The sequence below is a fragment of the Euleptes europaea genome, chromosome 1 (genome assembly GCF_029931775.1).
Source record: "Euleptes europaea isolate rEulEur1 chromosome 1, rEulEur1.hap1, whole genome shotgun sequence".
Lineage (NCBI taxonomy): Eukaryota > Metazoa > Chordata > Lepidosauria > Squamata > Sphaerodactylidae > Euleptes > Euleptes europaea.
Window position 1 is genome coordinate 160006622 of NC_079312.1, and position 13674 is coordinate 160020295.

General features: G+C 44.9%; 1 protein-coding gene across 1 annotated transcript; it reads left to right on the plus strand.

Moving 5' to 3' along the window:
* The first annotated feature begins 312 nt into the window (after positions 1 to 312).
* ZBTB39 (zinc finger and BTB domain containing 39) lies at positions 313 to 2501 on the plus strand. Its single transcript, XM_056866373.1, has one exon. The coding sequence runs from the start codon at positions 411 to 413 to the stop codon at positions 2499 to 2501; it is 2091 nt and encodes a 696-aa protein (XP_056722351.1). The 5' UTR covers positions 313 to 410.
* Positions 2502 to 13674: the final 11173 nt, after the last annotated feature.

The following is a 13674-nucleotide window of genomic DNA, read 5'->3' on the forward strand; positions in this document are numbered from 1 at the left end:
GGGACTTGCCTCTGTGATCGGAGATATAGAGCCAATCCCACCAAGTGCATAGTGGGAGGGAAGAAATTATCTGAGAGGAATAGTGTGATATTGTGCTAAACGCATTGGTTAACTCATGAACTAATGCTTTCTTACTTTCTAATTTGTGTTTGTAGTGTGTGTTACTCCCCCTTTCCCCAGAAAGAGTATTTATTGTAAAGTAGCTGTGTTCTCATTACCTAAATAATAAAAGTTCTAAGTTTCATTAAAAAACCATAAGAATTCGCACTAACATATCATATCTCTCTCCTTTTCTCTAGAGTTCCATGCCCAGCGTGACTCAGATCCTTACACTCCCCAGTACCTCGCGCAACTGAAGAACGTGTAAACGTGAAGTGCTCAGGAGAAGGAGCTTGTCAGCGGCTGTCAAGATGGGCATGAGGATTAAACTACATAGCACTGATCACCCCAACAACCTGCTAAAGGAACTCAACAAATGCAGGTTGTCAGAAACTATGTGCGATGTTTCCATCGTGGTGGGTAGCCGTTCCTTTCCAGCTCACAAAGCAGTGCTGGCATGTGCAGCTGGCTATTTTCAGAACCTCTTCCTCAATACGGGGCTAGATGCTGCTCGCACCTACGTGGTGGATTTCATCACTCCCGCCAACTTTGAAAAGATTCTGAGCTTTGTCTATACCTCAGAGCTGTTCACAGACCTGATCAATGTGGGTGTCATTTATGAGGTTGCTGAAAAATTGGGCATGGAAGATTTGCTCAAGGCCTGCCATTCCACCTTCCCAGATTTGGAGAACTCAGCCGTCACTAAACAGCCCTCCGTCTCAGGTGAAAGTCGACTGAGTGGTGCTTTGGTGGAACCGAACCATGAAATCCAGAACAGTGGGGAGCACCTTGGACCAGAGCGAAATTCTAATACGCATGGTGAAGCAGCAGGTGGCTACAAAGAGGATCCTATGAATGAAGCCAGTCATAATTTAATGCATCCGCAGACTCCCAAAACTGAAGAACAGGAATCACAAGCACAGTTCACTGGTGCCATAAGCATGGTGACTCAGGCTGGTCTCAGCAGTGTCAGCATGGCTGTACAAAACACTGTGAGCTCTTGCCAGCCCTATAAGATCCAGAGCAATGGGGATTACAGCAAAGGTAGCTTTTTTGCCTCTGATGCCTCGCTGGATATATCCACAGGCAGTAACTCCTGCCCTAGCAACAGTGACCACTCCAAGGACCAGGGCTTTGGGCACATGGATGAGCTACAGCTGGAAGACCTAGGAGAAGACGAGCTAACCTTTGAAGATCCTACTGAGGAGCTAGGGGCTGCAGAAGAAGTTATTGAGCTGAGCGATGATAGTGAGGAGGAGCTGTCTTTTGAAAATGACCACCGGGATAGCAAGGCCATGCCCTGCCAAGTGTGCAAGAAAGTTTTAGAGCCTAACATACAGCTGATCCGCCAGCATGCGAGGGACCACGTGGACCTCCTGACCGGCAACTGCAAAGTCTGTGAAACCCATTTCCAGGACAGGAACTCGAGAGTCACCCATGTCCTGTCACACATTGGGATCTTCCTTTTTTCTTGTGACATGTGCGAGACCAAGTTTTTCACTCAGTGGCAGCTTAACCTCCACCGTCGAGAGGGCGTATTTGATAGCAACATCATTGTCCATCCCAGTGACCTGTTGATAGGGAAGGTCAACTTGTTTAGTGGGGACTTGGCTTGTGCTGCCTGTGGCAAGGCGCTGGCCAAAGATTTTCACATGGTTCGGGGCCACATCTTGGACCACGTGAACTTGAAAGGTCAAGTGTGCGACTTGTGCAACCAGCGGCATCTCAATCTCTGCAGCCTGATGTGGCACACGCTTTCCCACCTGGGTATCTCTGTTTTTTCCTGCTCTATTTGTGCCAACAGTTTTGTGGACAGGCACCTCCTGGAGAAGCACATGGCAGTACACCAAAGCATGGAGGAAGCCCTGTTCCGGTGTCACTACTGCGGCCAGGCTTTTAAGCTGGAAGCTGCTTACCGCTACCATGTCAGCCAGCACAAGTGCAGCAACAGCTTGGACCTCGTTCGGCCCAGTTTTGGGGACCGCCTCCACCAGCAGGCTTTGCAGAAGAGGAAGTTGCCGGAGGAGTTCCTAAGTGAGGATGTGGCTCTCCAGAACCAGCCCGGAAACAGTAAATACAGCTGCAAGGTATGTGGGAAAAGGTTCGCCCACACCAGCGAGTTCAACTATCACCGACGGATCCATACAGGGGAGAAGCCCTATCAGTGCAAAGTGTGCCACAAGTTCTTCCGGGGGCGTTCCACCATCAAGTGCCACCTGAAGACGCACTCTGGGGCCCTCATGTACCGGTGCACCGTTTGCGGCCACTACAGCTCGACCCTGAACCTCATGAGCAAACATATAGGTGTGCACAAAGGCAGCCTCCCCCCTGACTTCACCATTGAACAAACTTTCATGTATATCATCCATTCCAAAGATACGGAGAAAAACACAGACAGCTGATGCAGTAGAATTGGGGGTGGGGTGGGGGGCAGGAAGCAAGCTCTACTTGTGGTGTAGCTCACTTCAGTTCGTTACTTTTAATGGTCAGGCATCATCAGCGTCATATTTTATTTCCCTTTGCCTTGTTTCTGGGGGGTCTTAAATCGCTGTCCTGTGAAAACAACAGCACGCTAGATGTGTTATGGTTTTTGAGAAACCTGTCGAGCTTACCTCCTGCCGACTCCAATGTTTGTCGTCTGTAATCTGGGCAATAGACTATTTTTCCATTGGTTGATTTTCCCCCTCTCATGCCCCCCTCCTCCAGTCTCTAATTTGAGATCGCTGAAAGATTTATGCTGCTAAGATATATTGATGCTACACATCAATAGACATGGATAGCAGGGGAGCAAGTGGGATGACAAGGGAGGTGCTTCTATGCTGCTGTTGGGAGGTTATACATTACAAAAAAATTACCATGTAACCCTAAGCAAGTTAACTTAGAAGTAAGTCTTGCTTTGTTTAATGGCATTTACTCCTAACCTGGTATGTGTGTTGAAGATACCTAGGCTGCAATGCTAAGAATTTTTACCTGGGGTAAGCACCATTGAATAAAATGGGACTTCAAAAGTAAACATGCATAGGATCGCACCATTTTAGCCTTAGCTTCTTGCTAGAGAAATTTGTGTTTCCCATGCACTAAAGTTGCCAGGTTGTTTTTTTTTAAACCAGTGCCTACTTGTATGCATTTAATGGTAACATAGTCTGCAGACGTGAGCATGTGAAAAGCGTCACTTGCTGATTTCTGTTGATGAAGCTGCCCTTAAAGGCTCAATAGCAGGCTTGAACTTTATTAGGGGTTGCGTTTGTCTGTTTGGCAATCCAATCTTATACCCAGCCTCAGTTTGCCTTTTTCCCATTCCCATGGAATAAGTGCATGGTCTTGTAATCTCCCACTTTAGAGCAAGGGAAGCAAAACAAGCCAGGGATCTCACAAGTGTGGAGGGAAGAACATGGATGAGGAATACTTGGCCAAACTTGGATGGGAGGAGGATAGTGCCCCGAGAGACTGCTTAGCTTTGACACTGAGCATGGTTAGCTGTTTTTGTCAATGGTGTTTACACTTCAGTAGACTTTTTTAAAAAAAATGTTCCTAGGGTATTAAACTCTTGGGTACCTTACCTCCTACAGTGGTACCTTGATGCCAGTGTAGGCTTCTACCAGTGAGGCAAGCGTCTAAACCCTCATGTTTGTGAGGGTGTTTGATGTAGCTGTGCGGAAAGTGCCAGCAGCCTTCCTTGAAGTAGCATTTAAAAGAAATTGTTGCCTTAAGGACATGTCTCTAGAAGGAGGAATTGAAAGTTTAGGGGCTTTCCAGGTGTTATTTCCCCCCTTATGCAATAAATACACGTTGCATTCATTTGTTGTGCGTGGGGGAATTCAGAGGTCTTTGCTCAAAATTGCACTTTTGTCAGGGGTATTACATTTTCATTGTCCAAGTGCAGAATTTTATTCCCGGGAAAATGTGATCATACCCTCCAGCTAGCACATCCATCCCTACCTGTCCCATTGAATGTGTCAGAGGTGCACACTGGGCTGAAGGCAGACATAACTTTTGTAGAGTAGTGGGGCTGGTTTGGATGTATCCACACAAATTCAGTAAAAAGCTCTGAAAGAGATTGTTTTGTAAGGTCTTAGCTGGACAAGATATGAGAGATCTGTGACCAGATCGCTCAGTATCTTTAATTTCATTTGAAAGCAGAAAAGGGAGCAATTTGGATCAGAGCTAGAAGCCTCTCCCACTAGGTATTAGTCCATGCAGCAGGAAAAAACACTATACCAGGGCTAATACCCATATCAGGGCATGTTGGAAGACCATCTATATTGAACTTCCACCTTGGTGTTCCTATTTAGGTGGGAAGTGGCATAAAAATGTTTTAAATTAATAAATAAAAACAACAGCTGCATGGGGTGAATGGATTTCTGTCTGGGAAACAGCACAGTGGGTAAGGGGTAAAGCCTAGACTGCGGCCTCAGTCCAAATCAAGTGTCACTGCTTTTAAATGAAATTAAAGATGATCTAATAAAGCCCTACATTTTCAGCAAATAATGGCCATGGGTAGCATCAGTTGGCTAGTGCATTGGATGCTACCAAGACACACGCTTTCCCAACCCCCAAAGCAGTTTTGCAAATTTTAATGTATCCCCTTTTAAAGGCAAATGATAAATGTATAAATGATTAAACATACATATGCTGTTTTCATGGGTGGGCAGGGTGGACAATGGCTTGCCCTAGGTATGGGGGGAAAGGAAAGAGTGATGGTTAAACGCTGTGTTAGATTTGATTTTTGAGACGCTGGGTGTCAGCTGAGTCCACACAGCCAGATGAATCATCATGACTTTTACTAGGCAGACTGTGTTCACAGGGTGGTTTGCCATTGCTTTCCCCAGTGGTGCTGTTCCTCAGTAGAAGAGCAGGGTTCAAGTCCAGTAGCACCCTCAAGACCAACAAGATTTCCAGGGTATAAGCTTTTGAGAGTCAAAGCTCCGTTTGTCAGATGCCAGATACTCTTCAGATCTCTTTCAAAGGGAGCTTTGACTCTTGAAAGTGTATACCTTGGAACTCTCATTGGTCATGAAGGTGCCACTGGACTCAAATCTAGCTTCATATGTTATGTCTGTCTTCGTTCTTGGAGAATGCTGGCTGTGTCACTGCTGGTGAGCGACGTAACCCCCTCCACCCCAGAGCAATTTTGTGAACTCTGAAATGTTTTATTGTATATTTTGGTTAACTGTTTTTGGAGGCTGAATGCTCTTCTTCTGTAGTACTTAGCAAACAAAAAGAAGTGGAAATCACCAGCAAAACCTACCCCCCCCATTTTGTAGGCCATTTCCCCCCCCTCCTGCTGGTTCATTGAAGGCTATTGCACTTTCAGCCTCTAGTCTAATACATGCCTCTCTCTTGCTTCCCCCCCCATTTTTGTTTAAGCAAAAGAGTACAGATGTTCCTCTAGAGCAGTGGTTCCCAAACCTTTAGGGCCACCGCCCCCTCGGTTCCACAAACAACCCCAGCGCCCCCTACCCTATCCTATAAAAAGCATTATTCAAAATAGGGGTTTGCATGACTCACTGAAGAAGATAATAACAATAAAATTTCAAAACAGTAACAATTAATTGCACATCTATTCAAAATCAAATTAAAACTTTTTAGTTGAAATTTATTGATGAACTTGATCCAGTGGTACCAGCTCTTCAAAGTCTGGAAAAAACATTCTGATAGTTTCTAGCAAATTTGCCAGCATGGTGCCACAGCTTGATCTATCATAAATTGGTGAAAAACACAGTTGAAGGGGCCCACCTCTAGCGCCCCCTGCTGCCCTCTTGCCTTAGTGCCCCCCTACGTAATCCCACTGCCCCCCAGGGGGTGGTACTGCCCACTTTGGGAATCACTGCTCTAGAGCAAGGCTTTCCCCTTTCAGCAGGAGCATGCTACTAGTTCTGGGAACTGTACCAGGAGGAGGACATTACCCATTGCTGTAGGAAGTGCAAAATGTTTTTGACAAAAGCCCAGATTATCTGTCCTCTGTGGCAATGATGGCACAAAAGAGGGCCCAGCTGTGCCCTCAGGGCAAGGCTGGAGCTCTTCAGTCTTTATTTGTGGTGCAACATCATTGTTTTTTAACAGGTTGCTAGAGGGATGCAGTTGAGCAGGAAGGTCAGAGGGCATAAATCTTGGCTCAGCTAGCATTAAGCATGTGGCCTGGTCCTTTTGGACCGTAGCACCGTGGTGCAAACCAGGTTCTCCTAAAATGCAGTTTTGTGTGTGATAAATCCAGCTGTGGAGGGGATGGGAGAGGTGAATGTTGATATATGTAGCCGCTGGCTCGTGATCTGCCCCTAGGCATAACACAAACTACCTCACAAAGATGAAGCCCTGGAGTCTTCAAAGCCACCTCTGCGTACAAAGAGGCGTCTGCATTTTCATATATCAAAACACCACCCTTAAAGGGAAAACAGAAATCCACTGAATGCACTCTAGTCCTGCCTTGTGAAGAAAAGCTGAACAGCCCCCCCACCACCTGTGGGAATTCCTGGCTTCTAATGTCAGCTCTGATACCAATCTCAGAAGGACAGTTTTAGACAGGTCGCTTTGTCTCTCTTGTTATAGTACCTACCTCTAAGGAGTGTTGTGAAGATAAACTGTTCTGATTTGTCAAGGAGGAAAAGCATCGTCTTGTTTCTGCATCCCATGCTCATAAAATAGCTGCTGTCTTGCGCAGCCCCAAGCCTATCTCTTTGTTCCTTTCCTTTTGTGGCCTCAGGACGGCAAATACCAAACGAGATACAATGAGGGGTTGTTGACTGGGGTATAACTCATACTGGCAGAATTCTATATTAGTATCTAAGTGATGCCTTGGGGCTTAACCGTGAGGAGTGATACTCCTGCTGTTAATGTCTGGACTGGTCTGGGGCCTGAATCTAGACCTGGAGGCATGATCAGGAAGGTTAAGAGAGTGAAGGGCAGTAAGCAGGAGGTCCTGCTTTGTTGACCGGAGTCCAGGCTTCTAACCTGGTGAATCCACAATTGCAGAAGCTGATCTTACCCATCTCTGTACCCTGCTTTGCTAGAATAGCTAGGTTTCTGCCTTCTCCTCCTCCTCCTCCTTCTTCCATCTTCTTCCATCTTCCAGAGTGTGCTGGTTGCTGTGCAGAATCCAGTTTCTTTTAAGAGGATGAAACTTTCATCGAGAATGATGGAAGACGAGCTATATCGGACTTCTGTAGGAACTGTTTCCTCTTCCTCAAAGCAGAGTTCTAGAACCATTTCCTTCTAGTTCTCTGGTGCCATACCAAACCTATCCTGCTGATATCCAAGGCAAAGGCAGCCAGTGTACAAAACTTTTAAAAGCATTCTGCAGCGACAGAGTTGTAAAACATTGGCCTGGGTAGTTAGAGAGTTGGGAGCCAGAAAATCAGGACACCGTTTCTGTTTCTGCTGCTGAATGTAGCCTTGGCCAAAAAACATCACCGGTCTGCCTCAAACACACCCACCTGCTCACCCCATATCTCTTAAAAATGGGGTGGGGGATATTTAAAAATACCTACCTCACAGGGGAAAGTTGTGAGGTATAGTAAATGTAAAGTGCTTTGGAACCCTTAGACTTGTAGTCAGACAAAAGTATTGTAATTAAATAGCTTTCCTCTGTTTGACATGCTACCATTTGTGAAGAATCTCTCCCTACCGTTATCATCACAGCAGGGCAGGGTTTCAGGCACAGGGCAGGTATTCCCCTCTACAACAGAACATTTTGAAAAATAAAAAAAAATGTTTTTGGAGAGGAATGCTTTAGCATTATTTTTCGTAAACTCAAAACTTTGCCCTCCCCATCCTTTTCCTCCAAAGATCCAGATGTCTTGAAATGAAACAGAAACAACACAAATAGAGAATTGTGATTGCTGTCTAATCTTTGGTTAAATTAATTGTTAGGTACTGACCTCCTGGTTATTTAAGTGTTTACTATCTATTTGCTGTAAAGTTTGTATATTTTGTAAAACTTTTCTCCTTCCTCAAAGAAAAAAAAAGTAGATGTCTAAAATCGTACATCGGATTCTTTTATACTCCATCATTTGGCACAAAAGTGTGTTTTTTATTTAGAATAATAAAATGAAAAACATGAGAGTTTGATTTGTTTTCTTGTTATTCACAGATTAAGGTGGGCTTGCTACTTGCAGAACCTTTGAGATCAATGTCTTATTTATTCTAATATGTTCAACCCATATGATCAACATTTTTAGCTGTTCTTTTTGCCATTAAGTCACAGCTTACTTATGGCAACCCCATAGGCTTTTTAAGGCAAGAGACATTCAGAGGTGGTTTTCCATTGCCTGCCTCTGCATTAGCAACCCTGGTGTTCCTTGGAGGTCTCCCATCCAAATGCTACCCAGAACCGACCCTGCTTAGCTTCTGAGAACTGATGAGATCAGGCTAGCCTTGGACAATCCAGTTCAGGGCTTTAGCAGTTTGCCATGCTTAAAAATTCAATTAAAAATACCAACAAATTAAAAATAGAGGTTTATTGAAGTGAAGCTGATGGTTGAAAAGATTTGAACATCTGAAGCTGCCTTATACCAAGTCAGACAAGTCAGATCTTCTCCAGTGCTGACTAGCAGCAGGTCTCCGGAGTCTGCAGCAGAGGTCTTTCTGAACTCTGGTATCTGGGATCCTCTTAAATTGAAAGAACGGTCTGAACTTGGAAATTCCGCATGCAAAGCATGCGATCTGCCTCTGAACAATAGCTTTTCCATTTCTGGAAGCAGAAGGTTTAAAGTTGCTTCTGGATGTTTGCAAGAGGGCTCACGGATACATCTCTTTAGAAAACCAGACCTCAATGCTGATTTATACTGAGTCAGATCTTTGGTCTATGAAGGTCAGTACTGACTACTCTGACTAGCAGTGACTGTCCAGGGACTGTACTGCATACAAAGTAGATGCTCTGCTACTGAGGAAGAGGGAAGCAGTGAGCAGGTCGTGTCTTTCTTCAAAGTTTGATGTGGAGAAGATATACACAATGTACATTTCATTGCTGATGCAAAAGCAATATGAAAGACTTCTTTTTTACTTATTTTTTTATTTCAAAAAGTGATAACAACAAAAAAAGAAAAAAGTATAGGATACAATATAACATCATTTGATATTTTTTTAACAATTTCTATCCCTATTTGAGTCTAATTCAACTCTCATCTGTATTATTTAATCATTTATAATAACCTGTAAATTAGCTATATAAAAGTTATTTACATAACAACTTAGTATACATTATAATATATCCAAAGGAAAAAAAATAAAAGCAAAATAAAATATAGAATATACCCACCACACCCATCTCCTGTGAATCACCCCCTCCTCCAGTGGTTGACCTCCAGTGAAAGCTCTCATAGATTATAATTATTCTGTTTTTTTACCCTTTTCGTTTATTTTTTTTATTTACAATCCTTTCAACATATTTTTAAAGTCAATTTTTGCCGTTTTCCCACAATATACAAACGCCTTTTGCCACTGTTCTTTGAATAATTTTGCATCTTTGCCCTTTAGACTATTAGTAATTTTGGCCATATTACTAAAAATTACTAGCAATATGAAATATTGACCTTGCCCTTCACCTCTGTTGCTGTAGGAGAGTGGAGGAATTGCTGGTAAGCCTAAATAATGGTTGACAATATTAAGCCACCCCAAATTTGTGGACCCCTTATTATGAGTTTACCTCCATGGAGGGTGTGAGTTGGGTTTTCTGTCTCAGGACCAACATGTCTTTCTCTGTGTTTTTTGATTAAGAATTTGCCCTATCTTGACAAAAGGTAGATACGTATATGACGACTTTTGGAAAAACTTTTGACCATTCTGTCCATAAATAAAATGTTGGTAGATTCATAGGGGGGAAATGAACGCTGGAGTTAATTCTGTGTGTCAGGAACATCTGCCTTCTTGGTTTGAAGTTTCCTTCCTCAGATCTGATCCAGTAGTAGCTATTTAAATTTAGACTGATTTGTATGTATCTTCATTCAGGACCAGGATATGTGTTGTTTTGTTTCCTGCAATGATTTATTAATTCCACATCACTTCTACTAACCTTCTCTCCCTTAGCCTCCTGTTTATATTATTGTGAGATGAAACTTGGCCTGGATCTATGTCCTATCACAATTCTCACAGTTCCTAGAAGTCAAAATGGTGCGACAGAGGAAGTGATGGGAACAGCTCAGCACTTCCTCCTGTCAGTACATTGACCTCTAGGAACATGACCTTTACACAGTGCACTCTCCTCTTGCCCCACCTCATTGGATCCCATGCCAAGAGATCCGAAAACACAAGGTCCAAATTGTGCCATGTTTCCATGGAAGTGTTTATAAGTAGGGTTGCCAGATCCCTCTCATGTTTAGTTTCATTAGGCAGCAGCAGGGTTGAACCTGATCAATATTAGCCCTCTGTAGATGGCCATTCTTCCACATGAGGCCTGCTGGGTGACCTTGGGCCTGTCACAGTTCTCTCAAAACTCAGCCCATGCGGAGGCAGGCAATGGCAAACCACCTCAGAATGTCTCTTGCCTTGAAAAACCCTATGGGGTTGCCATAAATCAGTTGTGACATAAGAACATAAGCTTTGCTGGATCAGACCAAGGCCCATCAAGTCCAGCAGTCTTCACATAAAGGAAAGAGCCAACCAGGTGCCTCTAGGAAGCCCACAAACAAGACGACTGCAGCAGTATCCTGCCTGTGTTCCACAGCATCTAACATAATAGGTATGCTCTTCTGATCCTGGAGAGGATAGGTATGCATCATGACTAGTATTCATTTTGACTAGTATTCATTTCGACTAGTAGCCATGGATACTAGATGAACATGTCCACTCCCCTCTTAAAGCCTTCCAAGTTGGCAGCCATCATCCCACCCTGGGGAAGGGAGTTCCCCAATTTAACTAGGTGTAAACACACACACACACGATAATGGGTATCGAGGTGAGTGAAATTGTGCCTGCTGGCTCTGTCCCCACACTGCCGCCTCCCTGCATAGCAGCTGCAGCAAGCATCTTTGTATAAACAAGGGTATGCATTGCAGGTTCCTCCATGTGATCAGGTTCATTGCTGAAAGGGCTTGCTACTGGTGTTCAGCTGAACTCAAAGGGCTCAATGAAGTGTAGAGACCACATCTGAAGAGGGGTAAGTTTAGCAGAGGCTTCTGCTTGATTCGGGGAGAGAGACTGCAACACAAACCCCGTTTAGATGGGAAACAGTCTTGTACTAACCAGGGAGGGGAACCAAAGTCACTCGAGGAGGTTATATACGCATGATACTTTAATAATAATGGTAGCTCTGGCTCCAGACATCAGCAGAAGAATGGACAGCAGCAGGGGAGCTCTCTTCCCTTCTCCCTGTTCCAAAGATCAGTTGCCTTAAGGGGCTGCTATAAAGAAAAGCTTCTGCGCCAGCCCTGGGTTTCGGGGCTGTGGTGGGGGGGGGGGGGACACTTAGGCAAGATGCCCTTAATGTGACAGAAATGTACCCAGGTAACAACAAAATCAAGCAGAACAGCACTCAGATCAGCCAGAAGATCAGATCTTTGGTTAAGTTTTGCTCTCTGGGGGACTGAGTGTACAAAGGTTTTACAGTAGGCAGCAAGATTTTGCTGAGTCTGGTGTGTAACGCGGTTGCAGCCGAGTGCTGTGTTGGTATGTTATACACCTGCCTGCGAGAGTGTTCTCCTGAGGCCTGTACAGTTTGGAGCCTAACTTCCCACAACTCCTGGCTTATTGTTAGGGTCGCCAACCTCCAGGTACTAGCTGGAGGTCTCCTGCTATTACACCTGATCTCCAGCCGATAGAGATCGGTTCACCTGGAGGAAATGGCCGCTTTGGCGATTGGCCTCTAGGGCATTGAAGTCCCTCCCCTCCCCAAACCCTGCCCTCCCCAGGCTCCGCCCCAAAAACCTCCTGCTGGTGGCGAAGAGTGACCGGGCAGCCCTACTTATTGTTAATATTTACCTCGTTTTTTTGTAGTAGGTTTTTTTCTCTCCTCTGAAAAACTAAGCTTCAGTGCATTTAACTAAGCTTCAGTGCATTTATATCTAGGCTCAGGTTCTATCCCCTTCAACCCTTTAAAATTCTCACTGGGTGATAGGGTTGCCAGGTCCCTGCTGGCCACCGGTGGAGGGGGAGCAGGGTTGCCAGATCCAGGTTGAGGAACTCCTGTTGATTTGGGGAGGGAGCCTGGAGAGGACAGGGATCTCAGTGGGGTATAATGTCATACAGTCCACCCCCCCCCCAAAGCATTCATTTTCACCGGGGGAGCTTTCTCTGACATCTGGGGATGAGCAGTAATTCCGTGTGATCCCCAGGTCCCACCTGGAGGCTGGCACCCCTGCACTGAGGCCCCTGGTGCAGTGGGGCAGGAGGGGAATTCTGTACTGGTGGAAAAATACTGTGGGTTGATGTCTAGCCCCCAGGAGATCCATCACCGGCCCCTTTCCCTAACTAGGTCGACCTCCATGCCTAGGATTGCCAGGTCCCTCTTCGCCACCGGTGGGAGGTTTTTGGGGTAGAGCCTTAGGAGGGAGGGGTTTGGGGAGGGGAGGGACTTCAATGCCATACATTTTACTCCAGGAACGTAGCAGCCCTAGTTTCATACGACTGGGATGAATTTGTTAAGAACACTCTCCCTCATCTGGGGGATCTTCCTTGCCATATTTCAGAAAGGAACAAAGCATCCTCATTTTATATCCTATTCTGGCTTGCAGAACAGACACAAGGAGGCAATTGGCAACCCCAAAAGCAGGCAAAGGCCATTTTAAATGGGGAGGTTCTCACATACTCACATGAGTCTGCCTGTTCTCGTGCAAAGAAAGTGAATTGCTTGTGTGAGCGATGTAAAATGCAGTGCACAAAAATTGAATGCTCCAATGAGCAGAGTTATGCCTGTCCCCTCCTGAGTTCCACCATTTGTGCTCTGCTTCTTGCAGAATTTTTCTCCCACCCCAGCTCTTTATATTGGAGATCCAGCTCCCTTCAGTCCCATGCTCAGATGACTGGCCCTTGTCATATCCAGTGTTGGCCTTAACCAACCAAAACAGCCGATGTGGTGCAGTGGTTAGAGTGCTGGGCTAGGATCTGGGAAACCCAGGGTCAAATCCCCGCTCTGTTGTGAAGTTCGCTGCATGACCTCAGGCCAGTCGCTCTTGGCCTGGCCTACCTCACAGGATTATTGTTGTAAGGATAATATGTGTGCATGCATGCATATGAACCATTCTATATAATGAGAGGAACAGCTTCATGCTTTCAGACTGCAGTTTCCATTCAAAATTTTGTATGTTTAAGGGAGCAATTTGCAGAAATGTGTCTTCTCTGAGTAACTACTGTAAATGCCAGGGCAGCAGAAAACAGTTAATTATCACCATTATTTCTGGGGTTAATATGAACCTTTCTCTCTGTTTGCTAAGCTAAATAGATTTGACACAGCAGCGTATATTCTCCACATTTCACCCCATTTGACCCTGCTCTCCCCAGGAAGCATTTGGTGATAATAAGGAAATCAGCAACTGAAGCAAGCAAAATTTATTGTCTGCCCACTATTGGGAAAAGGCAATACCAAATATGCAGAGTCTTGTTATCAAGCAACAGAAACAAAGTGGAAGGAGAGCAGCCAGAAGTGTG